The following is a 24,227-nucleotide window of genomic DNA, read 5'->3' as shown; positions in this document are numbered from 1 at the left end:
AGAAGGAAGTCGATGGCAGCTCTGCCAAACAAAATCCTGAAGACAACGTGCTTGATCCCCCATGTGGAACTACTTAAATAAAAATCATCATGTGTTATGGGGACAGAGTCCCAAAAAGCAGTTTCCAGGCTCTCGGCCTCACATAGAAAGGTGCTGGCTCGGGTAGTAAATGGCCATCAACTGTGATCAGATGGCCATCAGCTGTGGCTAGTTGGCCGTCAGCTGTAACCCATAAGCCATTGGCCACTAAGATAACTGCTGTGGCTACGCTAGCAGAAGAAATGGGGGCTAGCAAGAGCAGATTGCAGAGAGACAGATGCCGCCGGCTAGAATATAGTGATGACTCCCCTACCTATGGCTCCGTGGGTGTTCCTTTTTGGCCTCACCATGTCCTGTGTTCTTATGTGGGGAGCGGGAGCAGAGACCCCGCCGGCCGCCCCGCACGACATGTGTGCACACAGGCTGTAAAGGAATCCTTATTACTGACATGAACCTGTTCTTCCAATACATCGTTGGGTGTGAAAAAGCTGTGTGTGTCTGTCTACGTGTGGGATGGTGCATGCGTGCCTGGGCGAACCTGCAGAAAGGAACACTGCTGACCTCTGACATGCGGAGGAGCCAGGAGTGATTTTATGATTTGGTATTTCTAATTTCATCTTTACAAGCAATGAATTAAGTTCAAAAACAGAAAAACTGTAAAGCTATATGCATTCACACACTCACACAGATACTTCCCTGCCCCACCCTGAGCCAGTACCATTCCTGAACCTTCCACATCTACTCCTCCCTCTAGATTTTAAAATCCGAGTTACACTCTGCCTGTTGGGTGCTGAGGTAAATAAAGCCCTGCCTTCCCAGGGTGGATCCCTAATAGGATTAGAGCTTTTGGGGTGTGTTGGCCCAGATTTGTGGACTCAGATCATTCCTGGAGCGTTTTTCTCCTTGACACAAAAGGTCATCCTTTTGTCTTTGGGACAATCATGTCCCAGTCTGTTCAGGATAATTGCTGAGGGCCAGTCCGGGCCCTACCTTCAGGCTGTAATCCTTGAGCAAATTTGTTCTAAGGCTGCAGAAAGTTCAAGAGGGCCTCCCCGGGGCGCCTGGAGCTCTGGGCACATTTTCTTCTGGAGGCTGGAGAACAGCCTGCATCGTGGGCCGTGAGAATCAGTGACGTCTGAGGAAGGGCCCGCATCCTGGAGCCAGCGCCCAGGCTACTGGCCTCCGCTGTGCCCCAGGAAGGGCCACGTGCCCCCTGGCAGGTGACCGCTTGTCTCGGGGCCAGTTTCCCCTGTAGGACGTGAGCGCGCAGAAGGCACGGCCTCGGCCTTCCCATTTCCGAACGGGTGGCCCTGTGTCAACGGCCCGGTGAGGTCGCCTCGGGGACACAGGAACCAGCATTGCATGAAACCCAGGATGTCCAGCCATCACTGTCTTTCCAGCTAGCCGCGCTTTGACAGGCTCAGGCAAAGTAAAACAGATGAGAAAACTTTGTGACGGCGATAGAGAAACGCAAACCTTCGGGATGTGGGTTTTGTTTCTTTGTTTTCGACGCCGCCGGCTCAGGGAAAACCAGCTCGGGCTCTGGCGCAGCACGTCCCAGGTTCTCCCGGCCTCACCTGGAGACGGTTTCCGGCCTTTCTTTGCCGCAGTGCCTCATCTGCAAAATGGGACGGCGTTTTACGTGGGGCGGCGCTTTACATGCGGACAGTGCTTTACGTCCGGGAGGCGCTTTACGTCCAGGCGACGCTTTACGTCCAGGCGGCGCTTTACATCAGGGCGGCGCTTTACGTCAGGGCGGCCCTTTACGTCCAGTGGTCCAGTGACAGGTACCCTCCTTGCCGCCGCGTGTTGTGAAAACCACGGGCTCATGCTCTGCATCCTCCGTCACTTCTCGGCACCCGCGGTGCTTCTCCCGGGAGGCCCTCCGACAGGTGAGCAGAACCACCGTGTCAGGTGAGGGCCCCCTCCCGCCCGGGGCCTGCCCTTCTCCTGGAAACTGCCACGTCCTCCGTGTACTGCGCAGGCTGCCCTGGCCTCCTCTCCTGGGGGGACCCCGTGTGTCCATTTCCCCTGCAGTGGCCCCAAAGCCTTCAGCACGGCAGGGCCCTCACCGCTGCCTGCTGTCCCCAAACCTCACAGGCACGTGCTAGAGACACACTCACGACTCGTTATGTGATGGACTCGAGACAGGCGCTCCGACAGCTCCTTCTAGGCTCTCTCGCACATCCACACGCTCTGAACACTTTCTCACACTCATACACACACCCACACGCTCTCACATACATGCTTACACACACACATACTCTCACATATGTGCTCACGCGCTGACGAAAGTGAACTGGTATCTTAAGATGCATAACCATAGAGCTGGGAGGACTACAGGTGGAGCTGGGCCCCTGTTAACTCTCTAGTCTTGACTTCCTGTTGGACTTTGTGGTAACTTCCGGGGGGGGGGTGCGAATGCAAGTGGAAGCCCTGCTGGTCTGGGGACTCTCTCTCCACGTGGGTGTCCGCTGGGACACGGGCTGGGGAGCGTGCGTGTGCACACTCCTCGGTGGCTGTGTGTCTTGTTTATTTTCCTTTTGGTGGATTTTCGGGAGAGGGATTTCTTTGCCGGTTGACAACACTCACACGGACTCACCCACGTACTGTCACACATACTTGCACGCACATGAGTCACACTCACACTCATGCTCACACAGGTACTCACGCTCACACTCTCACACACACTGACACTTAGTCACATGTATTGTGTCACACTCACGCACACAGACACATGCCCTGGCCGGATAACTGAGGGTCACACACGTTGGTTGGAAGACAGCTGACAGCCACACTGTTGGCTGACCCCTGCACACCCTCTCTGTTTCTCTCTGTGTCTATCTCACACACACACACACACACACACACACACACAGTCACCAGCTCGCGCACGGCCACACGCCCCATGCACGCACGCCGGCTGTGGTGCCTTCAGCCTGGCGCAGCCTGTGGCGTCCCCACCTGCCCTCTGGGCCCGGCAGCCGCGGTGCCCCGTCCATAGCAGCAGCATCCAGACAAGGCCGGCCGCGGCGGTCCCTCGCGGGCTGGCCATGGCTCTCTTGTGCTTGGGGACAAGCATTTCTTGGCCAGGAAAAGACACCATTCGGTTCTACTGGAGCATTTCCTGTGTGGAGAAAGACACACGTTTAGAGCAGGCCCTGGAGCTGAGACGTTGCCAAGAAGCAACCTCCAGGCCATCAGTGGGAGCAATTCCCCCAGACCCAGGCTCCGCTTGTCTCCATCCCTGAGGCCCGCCCCTTCCCACAGCCGACAGTGTGACCTTGAGAAGAGCACCGCCCTGCACCGCCCCTTCACTGATCCCATCTGTCCCCCATCCATCCATTGGCAAATGTGTCCCGAGGACCTGCCAGTCCCCATTACTGACTACCTAAGGCTACACCTGTGGCACCAGCACCCGTTTTGGTCATATTTTCTACTTTTGGACATTTAGTAGGTTGTTTTATTGGTTTCAGATGTTATAAGAGGACATCTTTGTACCTGTCTTTACCCACACTTAGTTATTTTCTTAGGGCAGGCTTGTAGGAAAATACTTAGGGGGGTCATATGAGGCGTGAAAGGATCCTGATATGAACTGTCAAACTGCTTTACAAAAAAGTTGTCTGGCTTCCACTGCCTCCAGCAGTGTGTATGGGGGGCCCATTCACTGCACGGCTGGCAGCAGCAAGTCTCACCATTCCCTCAAACTTTGCCAAGTCAATAAAGAGACAGTGTTTTTTGCTTCCTATGCATGTCTTTGATCCATGAGGTTTACTAGCTAAGTGTATTTTCTCTTGAGTGTATTTTATTTTCAGGTGGATGTCTATTTTAAAAAGTACTTATCATTATCAATGCCAAGATCCAGGAAATGGAAGAGTTCATAGATTTCACCATTGATTTATTCATTTAACAGATATTTACCAGTGGCCCTCCTGTGCCAGATGCTAAGAGCACACAGATAAACGACACCAAATCCAGCCTGGAGAGCACTCATTGACACCTGGGAGACAGGCAAGACTCAGCCACTGCAAGGTAGGATAAAATGAGTGCAGGTCGAGAGAAGCACAGGTAGGAGCACAGGGGAGGGGGCAGTGAGGGAGGGCGTCATATGACCATTTCAGGAGAAGGTCAGGCTTCTTGGGCTAGCACCGGCCAAGCCAAGTTTGGAAGGCATTCCTTCGTTCATGGCCCCTTTTACCTTCTTCAAAGCCAGCAGTGGCTGATCAGGTCTTTCTTAGGTTGCCATCTCTCTGATTTTGACTTATAAGGACCCTCGGGAGTTCATTGAGCCCACCCCGATACCCCAAGCTAATCTCCATCTTTTAAAGTTGGATGGTTAGCAACCTCAAGTCCAGCTGTAAACTTATTTCTCCCTTGCCATGTAACAACATATTCATAAGAGAACATCTTTTATGTTTATTTTTTGTGATGACAAATACATCACATAAATTTTGACATTTTAACTAATTTAAGTGTGCAGTTCAGTGGTGTTAATTAGATTTACACATTGTGCAACCACCACCACTATTTCCAGAACTTTTTCATCACCCAAACTGAAACTCTGTAACCATTAAGCAATAACATGAGATAGCCTTCCATTAATTTTTTCAGCAACGAATTCTAGTTTTCAGTGTATGTCATGCGCCTGCTTGATTTAATTTATTCCTAAGTATTTTATGCTATTTTTGATGCCATTGTAAAGAATTATTTTCTCAATTTCCCTTTTTGATCACGTGCTGTTGATGTGCAGAAATGCAACAGATTTTTTTTAAAGATTTTATTGGGGAAGGGGAACAGGATTTTATTGGGGGAACAGTGTATACTTCCAGGACTTCTTTCCAAGTCAAGTTGTTGTCCTTTCAGTCTTAGTTGTGGAGGGTACAGCTCAGCTCCAGGTCCAGTTGCCCATTGCTCGTTGCAGGGGGCGCAACCCACCATCCCTTGCAGGAGTTGAACAGGCAACCTTTTGGTTGAGAGGACGCGCTCCAACCACCTGAGCCATCTGGGAGCTCAGCAGCAGCTGAGCCATGTTCAATCTTAGTTTCAGGGGGCGCTGCCCACCATCCCTTGCGGAACTCGAGGAATTGAACTGGCAACCTTGTGGTTGAGAGCCCAATGGCCCATGTGGGAATTGAACCGGCAGCCTTCGGAGTTAGGAGCATGGATCTCTAACCGCCTGAGCCACCGGTCCAGCCCTGCAACAGATTTTTGAGAATTGATTTTGTATCCCGAAACTTTGCTGACTTTCTTTATTACTTAGAGCACTTTGTGTGGATTCTTTACGGTTTTCTACATATAGGATTGTGTCATCTGTAAAGAGAGATAATTTCACTTCTTCCTTTCCGAGGAAGATGCCTTTACTTCTTTTTCTTGCCTAATTGCTCTGGTTAGGACTTCTTCTCCACAATCTCTTGGTGGTATGTGAGTCTTTTTATACATTGTAGTGTTTGATTTATAATACTTTGTTGAGGATTTTTGCATTTATGTTCATGAGAGATATTGGTTTGTCCTTTTCTTTTTCTTGGAATATATTTATTTGGTATGGGAATTAGGTTAATGCTGGCTTCATAGAATGAGTTAGGAAATGTTCCCTGAGCTTCTATATTCTGGGAAAAATTGTAAAGAAAAGAATAGCCTTCGACCCAGGAATAAGTGGAGTGATCATAATAAATGCCCACTGAGTGTGGCAGGCCTGGTATGGAGTCTTTATGTGCTTTGTCAGTATGAATGAGGATTTCATCTCCATAATATGAGGATGATCTCTATTCTATCAGGAGTGTGTGGGGGGGGGGACGGGGGGATGCAGTGAGAGTTACACAAAATCATTTCTACAAAGCATGCAGCACAGATCCTGGCACAGAGGAGATGTGCAGTCACTGTGAGATTTTTGGCAGCCCATTTCCTCACCCCCTCCAGCCCATCTCATGTTGCAGCCCCTGCAAGCGTGGGTACCATGACTCCATTTCTCTCTTACCAGGCCCTGAGCTCTTTCCGGGGCTTGGCTGCCCAGCTGGCATGACGTAGGCCACACCCTGTCCCTGGGAGGCAGAGATGTGCCATTAGTCTCCAAAAGTCCAGCAATTAATTTACCGGGCTGAGTTTCTTCCATAAACCAGCCTATCACCATAGTAACCAGCATTCCGTATTCAGGGACCCAGAGGTGGGGGGAATAAAGACACTGAGCAGAAAGCAATTTAGAGGGAGAAAATGAGATTTGGCACACTGCTAGGGCAGCCCGGGCAGAGTGCGAGCTCTGTGATTCAGAGTCTGGCCACTGCCCACTGTGGGAGGGAGCTGGGTAGAATGAGGTGCTGTGATGTGTTGCTGGGGTGACAGGTGACACTCAGGGTAGGAATCTGGCCCAGACATAAAAGCACAGCCTGCTGTGTCCAGGCCACCGGGCCAGGGCCTTCTCCCAGAGGCCCAGCTCCGAGCCTCTGTACATGTCCCCTGAGCTGTTTGTGATGCAAAGTGCACTTGTTGTCGGAGAGGGGAAGAGGAAGCTGGATGGCTTCTGTCTCTACAGGGCTGCCCGGGAAGAGCTGGAGGCCTGAGGCCTGGATTCAGAACTCAGTCTGTGTGACCTGGAACAAGTCCCCGTCAGTCCCCCAAAACGGAGTACCTTCTGTATGCCCGCCACTGTCCAAGGAGTGACTTCTCTTGGGGCAGTCAGCATAATGAGGAAGCTTCTCAATCAGAATCCCTGTGTTCAAATTCCACGTCTGCCTCTTCCTGGCTGTGCAAACCAGGGGAAGTCACTTAACCTCATGACCTCAGTCCTTTCATTATGCAGTGGGGGTAATAACCGCTATGTCACAGGCATTGGGAGCATTCACTCGGTCAATACATGTAAAAAGCTGAGAACAAATGCCTAACCAGCGCGTGCTGAAAACATTCTATTTTTGTCATTTCCCAATCCTTTGTCTCTTCACCTATCAAATGGAAACAATATCCCCTACTTCACAGATCTGTGGACGAGATTCATGAGGCAATGGTCACAATAATCCCACACAAAGTAAGGGGTTGACCATTATCGTCATAGTCCATATAAAGGGGAGACTTGTCAGTTAGAGCTGTTGGCAGAACTCAGCTGTTGGCTGTTCAGGGGTCCTGGGAACTTCAGTGTTTTAGTCTCTAGTTCAGCCATGCCCCGAATGCATGGTAAGCACCTACTACGTGCCAGGCACACAACATGGGACACTTTGTCCCGGGAGCTTCACACCTGATGGTGGACACAGACAGGCAAGTGGATGCTTGTATTTTCATGTGGTCACTGCTCAGACAGACGGAGGGACGAGTGCCTGACTCAGGCCTGGGAGCTCAGGGAGGCTTCGTGGAGGAGCTGATGCCTGAGTTGGCCTGGAAAGATGGCTGGGGAATAGCAGGAAGACGAAGGCTGCCTTCACCCGGAAGAGCCTGCTTCCCTTCCAGTATCATTCCTGGCATGAGCAAGAAGGACATTGTTTTGGAGGTGGGGATGGAAGGAATGCTGAAAGTTAAGGCTGAAGCAGAAGGTAGGAATTTGTTTAGAGGAAGGCATTCAAGTTTAAGGAAGGAGTGTTTAAACAGGCAGTCTAGGAACTTGTGCGGTGGACCCTGAGGCAGGGATCAGACTTTGCCCCCGGCACCAAAGCATGTACCTCTGTGTCTGCTGCTGTGATCCAGAAAACCCTGCTGAGAAGGATGGATGAAACAGAGGGACCAATGAGGAGGTGAGTGCGATCTCCAAAATGAAATGCCAACGACCTTTCCTAGGATAGCAGCAGGCCACGTGGTCCAGCTGCAGATTCCATGACACCAGAGGACTGGCAGGGAGTGGAAGGACAGAGGGAGGAAAAGGCTGGAAGGAAGGCCAGAGTTCCAGTTCGAGCATCTGGAAGCCAGTCACTGATGGGAACGGAGATGATAAGTTTGGGTTGAACATACTGCATGAGTTGGAGGCACCTGGAAGACAGCCAGGGGGAGAAGTTACGAAAAGGTAGACATTTGAGTCTAAGGCTCAGAAGAGAACTGGGACTGGAGATACTCCTGGAAAGTTGCAGAGGGAAGGGAAGCCAGAGCCCCGGGGTGTGAGTTTGGGAGAAGAAAAGGAAGAGCTCCAGCCTCTGGGCGTCTCTGGTCCTGCTGATGAGCAAGAACCCCCACCCAGCCTCACGTCTTCTCCATGCAGACGTTCCAAGATCTGCATGCAGTCAGCTTAAGTCCTCAGTGCCAGAACGCAGAGTCCATTTCATGGAAGGAGATGGAAATAGAGTGAGAAACGTGTTTTCCTGACCTCCTTCTTCATGCTATGGAATTCAAAAGTCTTTCCTATGGGATATTTTTTTCCTTAAGAAGAGGCCAGATGTCAGTTGTGTTTCTTTCCCAGTTACTAAAAATTGTGAATGAAATTCACGCCATGTCTGTCTATTCTTGAATCAATGAAGATTTCTTAAACTGGCCAAGGACTTGAAAGGCACGTCCTTATCCTAAAGCATCGCCCACTTCTTCACGATTCTGCGCTCTCCGGACTCGTGATTAACCAATTCAGTGAATAATGACTGAGTCTGAGACTAGATGCCAGGCATTGTTTACTTTCTAGGGAGAGAAGAGAAAAACTAAACAAGGCACAAATACATAGCAGTATGGTTTCCAAGAGGAGTCATCGATTTGAAAACAACAGGGTCATGTGAAAGAAGGTGACTAGAGTGAGACAGTTTTTACGCTCTGTAAAGTCTCCTCTGAGTTGGCGACATTGGAACTGAGCTCTAAAGAATGGGAAGGAGCCACCTGAGGGAGGGGGTGAAGCGTGAAAGGCCTCCGTGAGGTCTTGTTTCCTGTAACCAACAGCCTGGGGTGGGGCCTCCAGCCCTCAGACTCGCCCGTACCTCGCTGTCCGCACGTCCTCCCCAGAACCAAATGAGGCTTCTAAAGCACAAATAGGGTCTTTAGACTTGTGGATGAATCCTGCAGTGACCCGTCCCGGCCTTCAGAGAGAGCTCAGAGCTCCCACGTCACAGACCTGCATGGACTGGCCCCTACCCACCTCTCGCCTCGCCTTTGGCACCCGATTGCTTGTTGGCTTGGCCCGATGTGAACACATAGAATAGAATGGGAAAGTCGGAAGAGCAGGGGCAAGCAGCCTGCACTCCCATGATTCCATGTGGCAAGGGTGCACGAGTTTCCCATGAGTCAGATGGCCACCACAGGAGGAAGCTAGGCTTGGGTTAGTGGGTGGTACCCAGCCAAGAGAGCTGTGTGTACATCAGGGAGACTCCGGCCGTGAGAAGCCACAAAGGGGAGCTAAGGTTGGAGATGCTGAAGGCTCCTTGCCATGAGACAGAGGGCATCACTTGAGCATCTTAGCCGAGTGTTGCCCAAAAGCCAGAGGCTCCCAGGACTTTTGTGTTGCATGAGGCAAACATGTCCCCACCCTGTTTTATTTTTTGGTTTTGTGTTTTTGCTTTAGGGGGCCAAAGTAAATATTTAACTTAGAATGAAAAAAAAGCAATGACAACAAATTACAAATTTTAAGAAGCTGACAAATACCAGAAACATCAGAAAATCCAGAAAAATATTTTTCATTAACTGCCTGACTGCTGCTATATTTTCCCTCCATTTTTAGCTTTATACTTTAAGATTCCCACTTCATTTGACAACAGTGTTGTATAACACTATCTCTGGTAAGAATTAATAGCCGTTCCTATTTTGTAAACATAAGCCAATTTCCAATTTGAGTTGGGGTTCTTTCATTGCAAACCCCAAAGCAGGCCTAGCACGTAGGGCGGCCAACTCGTGTCTGGGGCTCACCCTGCCTCTTCCACAGAGCATCTCTGTTTCCTTAGACTCCGTCCTCAGTCTATATCTTGTCTTTTCTTTCTCCTTTCATCTTTGATTGACGGCTCAGTTTAAATAGGCTTTCCCAGAATTACCCTGTTCAACCTCCCTGTCCAAGGGCTGACTTCCAGATCCTTCCAGATACCCCACCCCTGCATCCTTCCTGGGCCGATGGCTGGTGGTACAGACAGGAGGACACCTCCCTTCCCCCACCAGCAGCATAGGAAAACTCTAATCGCTCTTTATTGTTCTATTGGTCTGTTCACACGTCTTAGAGCTGTCATAACCCTCTGCTTATTTCTTTCACATTTTCAGTACTGAATTTTTCCTGATTTGTTTTCTTCTTTCTTTTCTTTTCTTCCCCTCCCACATATACTGTCTCAGTTCATTTCACAAGAGACTGTCTCAGGTTACAGGGTCCTCAGGACACAGGAAGATATTTCTGTTTAATTTATTTGGGGCAGCATCTGGTCTGATGAAGCAATGCACATAAATAGTGTTGCAGCACCCACACTGGTTTTGGAGGTGCTGTCCCAGCAGGCTCCCCTTTTTCTGGGGGAGAACGATGAGAAGCCCCGATCAGTGTCTCCCCATGAGATGCGAGACAGTACGCGGACGGCACAGCCACGGGCCGTGGGGCCAGACAGACGGTGCTTTGGTTCCCGGCTCCCAACCTCACTGGCTATGGGAGCCCAGCTCGGGTCTCCCTCTAAGCTTCAGTTGTCTCCTCTGTCAGGAAGGGAGCGTTAACCTCCCTCAGCAGGTGACTGGATGGCTGAGGGTCCCTAGCACAGTGCCTGGTTGCCAATCGAAAATACAAAAGGCTACAAGTAAGTCAAAGACGCTGTTATCACCAGAGAGCCTTTCCAGCACGTCTTTCATACTGACCGTGCTTGTGCACCAGCGCACAGACCTCTGTCTGAGGGCACACGCTCCACAAAGCGTCGGGCAGCTTCCCTCCTGAGGCTCCTACACCTGGACCAGGTTGAACTGATTCCACTGTGAGTGCGAAGGGCCTGGTCACCTGAGCATAGCTGTCCTCGGGGGTGACAGGTTTGTGCGTGTCATTCCCCAGCCGAAAGCCTTCTGTTCAAAGCCTCTTTCCATCTGATCCCACCCTCCTTTTCCAGCTCCATGTCCTCCCCACCTCAGAACCTTCTTCTCCAACCTCAGAGATGTCGCTGTCTTCCTCCAACAGCCCAGCAGTTTCTGTTCCTAACTCTTGGACATTGCCTCTGCTGTTACCTCTGAGATGATTGCTTTTCTTGCAGGGCAGACTCCTAGTCACACTTCAAAACCCAGTTCATATGCCTTCCCTCTGTGAGGCCTTCCCAGATTTCCCGGGCAGGGAGTGTGTCACTGTCTTCTTTAGGTCCCCGCAGACTCCTGGTTTGTACCACCCCACAAGTGGCATTAAAATGCACCTACTTATTGATCTGTCTTTTCCACTGAGCTCCTTAGACTGAGGGATTGTCTCTGGTCTCTCTTCCTTGGCGCCCGGAACAGTGACAAGCACAGAGCAGGCTCTCCAAGTATCAGTGTAACAGGGCAATGAATCAACAGGTTGAGGGTCTGAACGATACTTAACTCTATATTTAACTTAAATAGTAAGAGGGAGTTCTCTTTTCTTTTTTCTAAAATAATTTTTTTTTCAAATAATCTGAAACTTCGGCTTCCTGTGAACAGAGCAGGCATGTGGGTTGGCATAGGAGTTGGCCTAGTCACCACGGGAGTTTCTTTTCTTCCAAGAAATCACCTCAGGCCTGGCTCTGCAGGCGTGAGCGCAGAGGGCAGAGGGCAGGGACTCACCAGGAAGGGAGGCTCTGCAGGGCAAGTTTTCCTCCGGGAGAATCAATTCGCAGATGTGTCCAATGCAGGGACCCCTCACAGTGGGAGGCTCTCTGGCTCTTTTTTCTGTGGGAACCTGTGGCTCTGGCGTCACTGTGCGGGGACTCCAGGACCAAAGCTGAGGGGAGGGGCTCAGAATGTCTTCCCTTCCAGGGGAGCTTATGGGCAGGAGCTCTGCTTGTTACCTCTGTACTTTGCTAGGTTTGGCGAAGTCTTTTCAAATGCAGTCTGAGCATTTCTTGGTGGGAGAATTCAGCAAGAGAATGTCAGCCTGTTGAAGGGTTTTGTGTCAGCAAAGGGCCACCACCGTCCCATCCTCTTTCTTTCCCACCTGAAAAACCCTCTAGGCATGGCTGATCAAAACTCGGCCATGTTAATTAATTCTCTAACTCACTCAGTTATCCATTCATGCATTTGCTTTCTCGTTCATTGTTTCATGAATCTGCTCACTCGCTTGTCCGTCTGCGCAGTCATGCATTTCTGCACTCCCTCCCTCTCACACGACTCACTAACCCACCCACTCACCCACACAAATGTCTACTCATGCCACGAACACTTTACCCCAACTCCCCCTTTCCAAGGCCTGTGCCAGAGTTTGGAGGTGGAGATAAACAAGGAAGAGTGTCTGCCTCTAGGACTGTACATGGTAGGGGGACAGTCGGAAGGAGGGACACTTTAAAAATAGTGGTGAGTTCTCCTCTTTCCCCCAAGACGCAGCTTCATGGAGGCCGTGTTGTACTTGCCCCTTCATTCCCTAAGCACACCTGACGTAGCAGGCATTTAGTGTGTTAAATGAATGACTGGATGACCCCTGTAGGAAGAGCTATCATGAAATGACAAACCAAAGAGGCAAGGGATTATAGAAATGTGTATTTATGTACCAAGTCACTCTAGGGAGGGGAGATCAAGTGGGCTGAGGCCCTCTCTTTCCCAGTGGAAGGACAGGCTCCTGTGGCTGGAAGGGGATGCCGGGGCCTGGAACCTTTCGAGGTCATGGAGCACTGACCTACCAGGAGCCAAATGTCACACCTGCTCACTGAGCAGTGGTTCTGGGGGCCCAGGCTGACGCTGCCCATGTTTTCTGAGCTGAAGGGCCCAGCACAGAGATGCGCTGAAAGGTGCTGGAAATCACACAGCCAGAAACAGAAGGGCCGGATTCAGACCCAAGCCAGACTTCACCCAGCAATACAGCCCAGCCCACGAATCCAGGCCCCCTATGCTCAGTGGGGACCTCGACAATGCCCAAGGTAGCAGAGCCACCTGGTCCTCAAATAGAGCCCTCCCTGAGCGGGAGCTGATGACCGAGAAGAACAAGCATCCGTCAGGAGTGCCTGTGTGGGAGGCGCTGTGCTGGGCCTGGGAAATACCAGGGGGACATTTCCAGTTTGGGTATTTCATTCTCTTATCTAATCGTGATTTAAATTCAGTGGTAATTTCATCCATCCAATATCTCTGTGCCAGGCACCTGATTATCACCATTTTGAAGTTACTGTGTTCCACAAGATTTGTTGCGTTCCTACCAGCATTGTATAGACACTGGCCATGTACAGATAAGTAGTGCCAGGCCCATGGATTCGAGGGACTCATTGCCTAGTGTCACAAAAAGACAAGCCATAGTGGATTCCAGCCGTTGATGACGTGGAGCTGTCAGCAGCATGGGCTGCTGGGGCAAAGCAGGTCAACAACTGAAGAGGCAGGGAAATCCCATGCTGACTTGCCCATAGCAACTAGGGAGCCAGGGAAGAAAGTGGGGTCACCATGAGGTGTTTCTCCAGAGGCCTGGAAGCACCCCATCCAGGGCCTCATTCTGCCCATCGGTTTTGCTGAAGACAAACGGGGACCATCACACTGCTTGCCCAGGGGACTCGCGGCGAGCATTAGACCAAGCGAAACAAAATACTTACAATCCAGAGTACTTCCTGTGAGCCAGATACTGTGCTACATAAAGATGTTTTCCTATTCTTGTTGTTATTCCCCAATTGTTCAGATGATGGATTTTGATTGATGTGTATGTTTGGATACAAAGTTCTGAAAGGATATTTGCTGGAATGCTACTATTGGCTAAGCTGGCGCAATGAGAACGCAGGAGGGTTGCCGAGATGGTCACACATGTAATGATATCGTTTTCTTTTATAATTTAAAACATTTGAATGGTAAATATTTTTAAAAAGGAAAAGATATTCCAAATGGCATATTTGCCTTTTTGCATGAATTCTATACACTCACCGTAGACATGTAGGGCAGTCTGGGATTTGGGTTAAAGGCACGGCCTTTGCACTAAGGCATGGGTTTGAATACCAGTTCTGCCACTTCTGGTTGTGGGACTAAACGTCTGTAAGGCTCAGTTTGTCCATCTGTACAAGGGGTAATAACACAGCGAGTTCACAGGAGTAATGCTGTATGTGAGAAGGTCTGACACACAGCCTGGCACCCGCTGGCACTCAACCTCAGGCCCGGGGACACATTTCTTTTGTTTTCACAGAGCTCAAACAATGTCATAGGCAAAGGGATTTGATTTAATTTATTCTAAATAGTCCCAAAAAGGTGAAATAAGGACTGATATGGAAGTGGCCGAGAGAGAGCTTTCTCTTCAGTAAAAGGAAGACTTTTTAAGCAGAGAGTCAGCAGTGCACCAGAGGCTGCCCTGGGAGGTGGCGATTCCTCTGTCACTGGACGTGGGCCAGGACAAGGTGGGCAGGTACCGGGGAGCGATGTAATTCAGTCATCGGATAAGGAGATTGGACTTGGTGGCGCTGAGATTAGTTTGCTCTTTGTGGTCCTTATGGAATCAAGAATAGCCCCTCGCAGCTGCTCAGCCACCTGACAGCCAAGGCCAGCTCCAGGGGGCCTGGGTCTCCAGTGTTTACTTAAAGGAAAGGCTTCCCCTTAGAGATGCTTTCAACCAAAAGATGGTGTGCATTCCTAGTTGTTGAAAATTTTATTATGAACCAAACCTAAAAACTTAAAATGATACTCGCATCTCTGTCAGAACACAGCCACAGTTAACTAGAAGTAGTGAGTTCCCAGTAACTGGAAGTGTGCCAGCTAAGGGAGTGGACAGACGGAGGGAGCTTAACCATCAGATGGGGTTTGTCACAAAGGATTGTGACATCTTCACAGCCACGGCGGACTGGCAGGCCCACCTCCACACATTCCGGGGGTGTCTGCCAAGACGTCCTCTGTTTGTGCCGTGATGTTCCCGGCCGTTAGCCTCTCCTGAGAACCATTAAAGTGCCCATGGGCTTTGACCCAGAAATCCTGTTCCTTGGCCATAATCTGAGGGACATCATTGCAAAGAGGCAGAAGTCACATGCACAAACATGCCCAGTGCAGTGGCCAGTGGGGACAGCTGCCGGGCCGTGGCTCATTAACGGAAGGGACTGTAAGAAGCGCTGCGAAATGGTCCTTAGGCAATCCGCAAAGAAAACGGTCACTTTGGGTGAGGAAGGAGAGTGTCATATCATGCCTTCATTGGACTTTGCGTCCACATGGTCGTCTACTCACTGACTCGCTCGATTCAGCAAACACTGTTGGCCCCAGGCAAAGTGCTCTGGGGAGGTTAGCCCGGTGCCCAACACGCACCAGTGAGGAGTCCTGGGGGAGGAGATCAAAGGGTCAACCACCCTCTGTCCTGTTAGCTAACGAGACTTGTGTTTGAGACCCACTTGTCTCTAAATACAAAGCAGGCAAGTCACTCACACTCTGCTGGACTCTGTCTTCTCATCTGTGAAATGGGGAATTTCACTTGCCCATTTTACCAGACCTTGATCTTCCTCGATTTTGTGGTTATATTTGTTGGACCACCTGGCATGTCTTCAATTCTTGAGTAGGGGATTGGCTAAAAAATCCTCAGGGACCCTTCCAACTGTAAAACATGTGGGCTTGTCTCATTTCCTGTTTCTCCTTGGTGGGCCTGCATCAATAATGATGCCCCCTTTTGAGGGGGAAGTTTTATCCACGTGGGGAAAAAGGCCTTTGTGGACAGAAAAATGGGTTTTGATCCCTCGGGGGTGACTTTGAATCTTCCCTCCTTGTATTCCCTCTACCTGTCCTCAGGTATGTCGTTCAAACTCTCTGATCTTTCCTTTCTTGTTTGTAAAACCTAGACATGACGGAGACATGTATAGTTCATGGCCCCGGCCCAGAGGTAGACGAGACACTACACAGCCTGTGTCAGCCTCTGTTGTCATCACCAGCGGCCCTGAAGGAAGAGAAGGAGGCAGGAGAGAACTAGCAGAATTTTAAGTCTGGAAAGGAAGCACTTAGGAAGTACAGGATCTCCAGTTGAGAAAAGACCTTAAATATCCACCTGGTTCAGGCAGTCAAGGTTCTGCTCAGCCCCCCACCAGCCCTTTGAGGTGCCGTCCAACCTCTGGCCACTGTTCACTGGCACTGGGCTGGAATCAGTGCCCAGGGAAACTTCCCCTGCCAGTCCTCCTACTTCTACCCTTTGGGGACCAGGAGAACAGACCAACTGCCTCTTCTGCATGGCAGCCCTCCAGATGCCCGTGGCCATGCGTCTTCTTTCTGCCACACCAGAGGCTCTTTCTTATGGTAGCGGTTATCTTTCCATGTGGGCCACGGCTTCTGTTTCCAGGACATCCTGGTTTCTCTGCCCTGAAAGTACTTCCACTTATCTGCAGCCCTCTTACGGTGGAATCAGAGGGACAGAGATAACCCGGATCCTGTCAGAGCCAGCCAACTCCCGTGTCTGGGGAAACCCTGTAGGTCGTCCCGATGACCCTGGATGACCAGAGGGCACATACCTGGGTAAAGTGGGCACATATCTGGCTAAAGTGGGCACATACCTGGCTAATGTGGGCGGCTACTCTGACAGCCTTACAGGGCATGCAGCCAAACGTCCCATCTTCTCATTTTTCATGAGAAGCCGGAGAGTACAATTTGTACAGGAAATGTCCTGCACGTTTTCTGTTGGCAAGCCATTAAAACAAATTTCAAACCACCTATGGAGCATTACAACTGTCTGGGGGCTGGATCAGCCTGTGGACCACACACTTAACCATTTTGTTGGTGTGAAAAAACTTTTGAGAATCTGATGACACTTTGAAGAAACCCCAGAAAAACCAGTTACAAACAAATTTCGGCTCCAAACATTTCAAAGGGCTCGCGGATTCCCTGGAGCCATTCCTGGATCCCCACTGAAGGGGACCCTCCTGTCCTCTGCCTCTTGCCTTCCATGAGGGGCCCAACAACAGGATGACAATTTCCAAGAATCACACAGTAGGCCCCTGAGCCACAGAGCAACAGGGAAATCTAGGATGGGGTGGGGTGCTTCCTCCCACAGAAACACCACTGCCACTCCCTCCCCAGGTCTGTGAAGCAGCAGACAGAGATATGCCGCTTGCTGACCACCTTCCAGGTACTCACGGGGTTCCCTTATGTTGTCCCTCTGTCACCTCACTTGGCAGCTGAGGAAACTGAGGTTCACTGGACACAGTCCTCTAGCTCAGGGCACCCAGATAAAGCACAGAGTCGGGAATGAAAAGCAAGACCGGCATCAAAGCTCCGTCCTTCATGCACCTACTGGCCAGCCTGCCCCACTCAGCGCCACTCAGCGGCTTCCAACAGCGCAGCAGCCCTGCGGCTTAGCACTTCTGGGAACAACTCTGGGACTAAACTAGAAGGATCCAAAGACACAGCCCAAAGCCGGGTGGTTCTCACAGGCAGAACCTGGCTTTGTAGGACTCTGCCAGGCAGACATCGTCAGTGAAACAGACAGATTGGGGGCTGGCATGAGGTTCTGGAAGATCCAAGTGAGGGAATGAAGCTCTGGGGAGGGGCACCCAGCAAAGACCTCCTTCAGGGGATGCTGATAAGGGTGTACCCGTCATCTCATCATCTCTGAGTCTCAGCTTGAGAGAGGAGAGGTGAGGGCACGTTTTCCAATAGCATGACTAATTCTAGTTATACTCTATAACGTGGACGTGATCTCTGGCCGCTACAGAGCATGATATGCAGAAGAAAGGACAGAAACATGTCCCTGGGCTAAGAAAATTGGAAGGGGGTTACATTGCTCAGATGGCAAAGAGATCTCAGTTTACACCCAAAGGGCAGAGTTCCTTTTGACAATAAACGCAAAACTGAAGAGAGGGTATTCTTCCCCCTCCACTGGTTTTGCTTATTTGCTTTTTGGTTTTGTTTTTTCCACCATCTTTCTGGCTTTTACTCCAAATTTCTTACTGGAAAGTTGGAAGAGCCGGGGATAGCTGAACAACTTTAAAAGCAGCACTCAGAAATGGGCCCCTCAGCTGACACCCCACAGCGCCCCTGACTCCTGCCTCCTGAGCTGCTCAGCTCTTATAGAATCAGACAGGTAGGTTCTCACAGACCCTCAGCTGGGGACTGTGCCCACTCCTTGAGGAGCTCAGCATGTTCAGGGTCCGAAGGAAATGTCTGAGTTTGCAGAGGGCACGCTCCAGGCCGCTGTCATGCCACCAGGACTGTCTCCTCACATCACAGAAGACGGTGGAAGCCTGAAGCCCCTTGACCTCCAGCAGCCCAAGCAGAGAAGAGAGCTGGCCTTACCTGGAAGGGGAGATGCCAGCTGGGGTTCCAATCCGCTGGAAGCAGTGAGTCCTGGAGAAGATGCCAGCCCCAGGCAGCCCCCTCCTGGGGGTCACCTGCCAGCAGCTCCACCCACCCTTCCCCCAACTCTAGCAAGCTCAGTCTCTAAACAAGACTTGTAATAAGTCTGGGGGCTTCACCCAGTCCAGGGGTCCCGAGAGAGAGCTAGTTTTAAAACAAATAAATACAGTAAAATGTAACACTTAGAACTTAGAAAATAAAAGAAAGTGTGGGAGAAACTGAAAACTAGGGAAAGGGGGGACACTTCCTGGGGAGAAATGCAGCAGCAGCAGCAGCTGGGCCAGCTGCCGCCCTAGAACAAAGCTGCTCAGTCCCCCCAGGGCCAAAGTGGTCAGAGCGGTGCGATCCCCAGACTGAGTGCAGGGGGAGGAGCCAGGCGGTGGGCGGGCCGGGAGGAGGGTCGGCGGGGCGGGGCAGGTGGCGAGCCCAGGGAGACCGAGATCGGTCCCCTCGGGGCGGGAGGGGGCCGGAAGAGAAGGGGACAGGAGCTGGGAAGGGACCTGAGGGGGCAGGGACCGCGCTGGGTTCCAGGCAGCAAAGAGGCGTCCCTAGGAAGCCCAGGACTGGGGCTGACAACTCTGCCCAATTATAGATTTCGCTGGGTATTTTGGTCCTTTTACAGCCCAGTCTGAAATAGCCCCTACTAGACAGCAGCTGCGGGCAAGTTTGGAAAGTTCACAAGGGATGAGTGAGTGGGGGAGCTTTGTCCTTTGTCCTGCATTGAGGCCCACTCCTGTCTCAGCACCTACCTGCCTCTTCGGCCAAGTTTACTGGCTCTCACTGTACGAGGGGGAGGGGTGAATTGATGTCTTTATTTTCAGATGTGAACTGTGAAGGCTCAGACAGAGCCCTGGTCACCTGCCAGGGACCCCAGCAGAGCAGGGGCCCAGGTGGGCCTCTCCTAAAGGGCTGCCCAGCCCCCAGATAGAATGAACAGGTGCTGCTCCAGGGGCTCCTCCACTTTTTCTTCCGGTCCTCTGCTCCTGAAAATGGCCTGGGCAGGGGTATTTTGAACTAGATGAGAACATGGCTTAATTCATGCCATCTCTGCCATCCTCCCCCTCCCCATTCAGGCTCCTGAACTTCCTGGCACCTTTATGTGGCTGTCTATTGGGGCCAGGATTTAATAATGTCCTGAAGAGCCAGGACAGTGTGGGGCTCACCTGTGACCCAGGGAATTGCAACAGTTGGCCCATTCCTTCCTCTCCTGCCTCATTTTCCAGCGGCCCCTGCGACAGTTCATTGAGTACCCACTTAGTGCCAGATGGTGTTGGCTGCTGACAACATGGAGCAGAGAAGGCGTGCTGGGGAGGCCAGCTCTGGCATGTGGGTGTGAGGGCCTGAGGTGGGTGCCTTGCTTATGAGCCACAGGTAAGGTGGGAGGCAGAGAAGGGCGTGATCACACCTGCATGGCACACCACGGAGCAGACAGCTATCAGGAGCCCAGCGTACCCCAGACAGTCCAGGTGCAGGGGTGGAGTGGGGAGTGGAGGAAGGGTCCTCTCTGAGCACCTTCCTGTGGGAAAGACAGGAAGCAGGGAAATGGGCCGCCACAGTGAATGGCTGAGGTATCCTAAGTGCTGCGAGAGACAGAAATGAAATGAGGGGGAAGGACACGGGGAAGACTGGATAAGAGTAAGCCAGGGGGTGGAACAGCAAGTGCAAAACCCTCACTGTGAAAACAAACTTGGCACATCTGAGGGGCAGCCACAGTGGGGTCCCCAGAACAGCCTCTGCTGTCTGATGACCCTTGAGGTCCAATGTGGAAGGGCTGGCTCAGGAGGACAGGGAATCCTCTCTGAGACCCTGCACCATGGCTTTCCTGTAGCCCAGTCCTCCCCCTTATTGCAGATGGAACAGGGAGCCACAGCTGGAGTGTCCCTGCAGTGCAGTGGCCTTCTCCGGCAGCTCCGTCTCACCTAGGTGCGTCCATGCCCAGAGAAGAGGCCTGGTGTGTGCTGTGTACTCAGCACTGTCGCCCACGCTCATCCCTGTGCTTTTCCAAACCAAACCTCGTTATGGAAAAGGATCCATGGGCTGGCAAACACCATGCTCTGCCTCAGAGAAGAGGAGCTCGAGAATTCGCTTTGTTCTTCCTTCCCTGCCATGAGAGGCCATGAGGCCAGAGGCCGTGGGCAGAGGGTTCTGGAAAGATGATTCTGGAAAGCTCTGTCTCACTTCCTTCCTCCTCTGGGCTGTTTCTCTGCCAGGATGACATATTGTTCGAATTTCTAAGACATATTAAACAGAGATAGAAAACATGCATATGTATCATTATACCCACCAAAAATATATGGGCGCACATTAAAGAGGAAGAGAATGTCTCCATGACTTAGTTTCTTCCCGTTTTTCTCACTCGTTCTATCGCTGTGAGAATGTCACAGATCGATGTACGGATAACTTTCAGGTGATTGCCAATCACAGTCCCGGTCTCTGTGTGGAAATGAATCTGTCTTCTCTCTGAGGGGCTGTCTGCTCGGGCTTTCACAGAGCTGCAATCGGGGCTGGCAGAGCACACTTCCTTCTGACGTTTCTGGGGAAGAATCTGCTGCAGAGCTCATTTGGGTGGTTGGCTGACTTCATTCATTCCTGCGGTCAAAGCACTGAGATCCCTGTTTTCTCAATACCTGTGAGCATCAGAGGCGGCTCTGAGGTTGTCCTCTCCATCCGCGGCTCCCAGGGGAGCTGTCTGCTTCTTTATCCTGGGAGCCTGCTGGATGCCTCTCCTACACTTTTCTGCCCTCTTCCGCCACAGCCAGAGAACGTTGTCTGATTTCTCGGGCTCTCCTGGATGACCTCCCTCTAGTAAGGTCAATGTGGCCACATAACGTAACAGTCATGGGAGTGGAACCTCCTCCCTTTCTAATGTTCCCGGAGTCAGGGCAGGATGCTTTCCTGGGGGTCATAATTCTGACCTGCCACACCCTTTTGTAAAAATTCTGCAGTTACTGAAATTTGTCATTCTTTTTCTTCCTCTTAAAAAAACTTGTTTCCTGCATTTCTATTTGACTTTAATCTCGATGAGGGCAGTAAATACCATCTTTTTGTTCACTGCTGTATCCCCAAGTCTAGTGTAGTGCTTGGCACGTAACAGGCATCAACAGTATTTGCAAAATGTATGAATGAATAAGAGAAAGAAGAAATGAATGACGGAGAGACTGCCCCATCCTACATGATGCACTCAGGGCCACCCGTGACATGTTAAGATGCACAAGACTAAGAGGTTAAAACAGTGAACGGCACAGAAAAGTGATGGGACCCGATTGACCTGGTTGGAAGGGCGGCGGCGGGGATGATATTTGGAATGGGCGGTCTACTCAGATTCTGCTGGGCCTACCTCCGCCCTCCACCCTCACTCCCCACCCCACCCCCCGGGCTTTTCTCCCACAGGCCACCAGAGGGGTCCTTTGAAAAGTAAATCCAAACTGTCATTTCGGCTGGAATCCTCCTGTGCCGTCCCCTCATGCTGAGAGCCAAATCTAACACCCCAGTCACTGGTCACACCGTGTTCCTTCACAGACTGCCCCAGGGCTGCCCACCTTCCCGCCTATCCCTGGACCCTCACAAGGAGCTGCAGCCACAATGGCCTCTTTGCCCTTCTGCAAACCCAGAGCCCCACTGCCGGCTTACGCCTTTCCAATGGCCGTCCCTCTGACTAGAGCCCACCCCAGACGTGTGTTCTCTCCCTCCACAGAGGGCTCAAAGCCCCCCCCCAGACCTTCCCAGCCACCCCATCTGTATTCATTGCCGCATGAGTCACAATGTCCAGTGTATGGCAATAACGTGAATGTCCACTGATGGGTGAAGACCCACCGCGGAATACCACTCCGCCTTCACGGAGAAGGAAATCTCACAGTGTGCAACAGCGTGGATGAACCTGGAGGGTGTTTTGCTAAGTGCAACAAGCCAGTCCCAGAGGACCAATACTGTGTGATTCCGCTTACAGGAGGAATCTAAAACCGTCAGATTCGTAGATGTGGAGAGCAGAATGGTGGCTGCCAAGGGCCGGGGGAGAGGAGACGGGGAGCTGCTGATCAGGGGGTGTAAAAGTTCAGTTGTACGAGATGAATGAATAAGTTCTGGAGACCTGCTGTAACACAATATGACACACCACAATTTGTTAAGAGGGTGGATCTCATGTTAACTGTTTTTACCACAGTAAAATACAATTTTAAAAAACCTCCCCATCTTAACCAGCTCCACATCTCTCTCTGCTCCGGTTCAGGTTTTGTGGGTCCTTCGTGCTGTCCGACAGTGTGTTTTGTATTATTATGTGTTTACTCTTTGTCTCCCCAGCTAGAAGCCAGGTCCAGCAGGGCAGGAAATTCTGTCGCTGTTTCGTCCCCGGGGCCTGGCTAGAGCGGGGAAGAGCTGTCACTGAGTGAGTGCACTTAGTCATTGCCTACAGTCTCCTCCTGAGACGCCCTAACTTTTTCAGGAGAGAGAGCAATAATCATAATAGTAACAGCAGCAGTAGCAGTAACAGAGGCCGTGGGTTAGGTACCTGTGTGCGGGACACACTTCCAGACTCTCCTGTGACTCACTTCTGACGTGCAGCACACCTGGCAGGATGGCGCTGACATTCGCATTTCACGAAGGTAGAAACAGAGGCTCGGAGATAAGAAACTTGCCAGAGTTGCTCATCTGACTTCAAATCTAGGGCCGTCTTCTAGAAATTGCATATTCTACTATATCCCACCTGAAAAATGACTTTAAAAGTTTCCTTTTATCACTAAGATTCTCTGATTTCTGAAAAGTGCATCACACTTGTCTGCTGAGAAATCAAATTTTGGCTTCCTGGCAACTTAGAATCTCCATCCTCCTGAGTCCAGCCCCAATATTTCATTCAGAATAATTCAACCAAAGAGACGGTGTCACTAGCTGATGGTGTGACCCTGCTAAAGCCACTTAACTGGGTCAGTTTCTTGCCCTGTGTGTGAACCCCATGCCCCAGGTGTCCTGTTTTAGAAGTTGAATCAGTTACAAAAGCATCAACAAGTCCTCCCTTCTGCGCAGTCTCCTCCTGAGCTGCCTGGGCATCCCTGAGGTGACATGACGGCCCACATCCAGGGGTCTCCATTGTCAGCCTTCATCTTAGCAGCTCCTCAAGTCACATCCTTCCATTTTCCAGGTGAGGCCAGTGAGCGTCAGAGGTTAATTTGTTCTGTGTCAGAGCCAGTAAAAGGCTGAGCCATTCCCTGATTTTGCAATCAATTAAATGGCATGCAGTGATCAAAGACAACTGGAATTAACATCAATAAAAATGGTGGCAGTTATACTTCCAGGAGTGTGTTATCCATCAGCAAAGAGATATTCCCAAGATTGTTCCAATCAGTACTGTTTATAAAAATGAAAAATTGGCAATAGTCAACATATCCATAACTAGGGGATTATATTCATTACCGTGTAGAGATGTCTACCCTATATTGTTAAATGGGGAAAAGAACTAAATCAGATTAGTAAAGCACGGTTCTCCATTTCTCTTTCCAAAAATCTTTATTGAAGAGATGCTTTTGTAGTTTTCCCAACATTTTCTGTTCACTCAGAGATATTTTGTCTCGTACAGACTCAGACACATCCTAGTTTGTAAAATGAGAAGACACTCTACAACTTATCCCATAGCTTGATTTTTCACCTAGTACACCTTGGGCACCTGTCAATGTCCGTTCATTTGGACCCATCTTATTCCATTAATGGCCACCTTGCTTCCCATCTGTTTGTACTTTTGTACTTTCATTCCACCAATATTAGATGCCCATCCCATGCCAGATACCATGCTAAGAAAATCTGCATGAAGCTTGGTATATGGAGAGCTGCAATTTCCTTCATGATTTCTCAACTGATAGATGGTTATTTCCACTTCTCTTTTCAGTTACAGCATGTTGCAATAAACTCCTTTGTATGCATACCTCACTCTG

General features: G+C 50.6%; 1 protein-coding gene across 1 annotated transcript in view; it reads right to left on the bottom strand.

Moving 5' to 3' along the window:
* Positions 1 to 18,633, bottom strand: part of COL22A1 (collagen type XXII alpha 1 chain) — a 207,477-nt gene extending 188,844 nt beyond the window's left edge. Inside the window, exons 1-2 of the mRNA XM_081070224.1 lie at positions 18,250 to 18,633; positions 3,004 to 3,166 (exon numbers count right to left, since the gene is read on the bottom strand). Of these exons, the coding sequence (XP_080926350.1) occupies positions 3,004 to 3,145 (142 nt within the window). The 5' untranslated portion in view covers positions 3,146 to 3,166; positions 18,250 to 18,633. The remainder of the gene's footprint in view (positions 1 to 3,003; positions 3,167 to 18,249) is intronic.
* Positions 18,634 to 24,227: the final 5,594 nt, after the last annotated feature.

The sequence above is a fragment of the Rhinolophus hipposideros genome, assembly GCF_964194185.1.
Source record: "Rhinolophus hipposideros genome assembly, chromosome: 13".
NCBI lineage: Eukaryota > Metazoa > Chordata > Mammalia > Chiroptera > Rhinolophidae > Rhinolophus > Rhinolophus hipposideros.
Note: the sequence above shows the minus strand (reverse complement) of the source record. Positions and strands in the feature narration are given on the sequence as shown.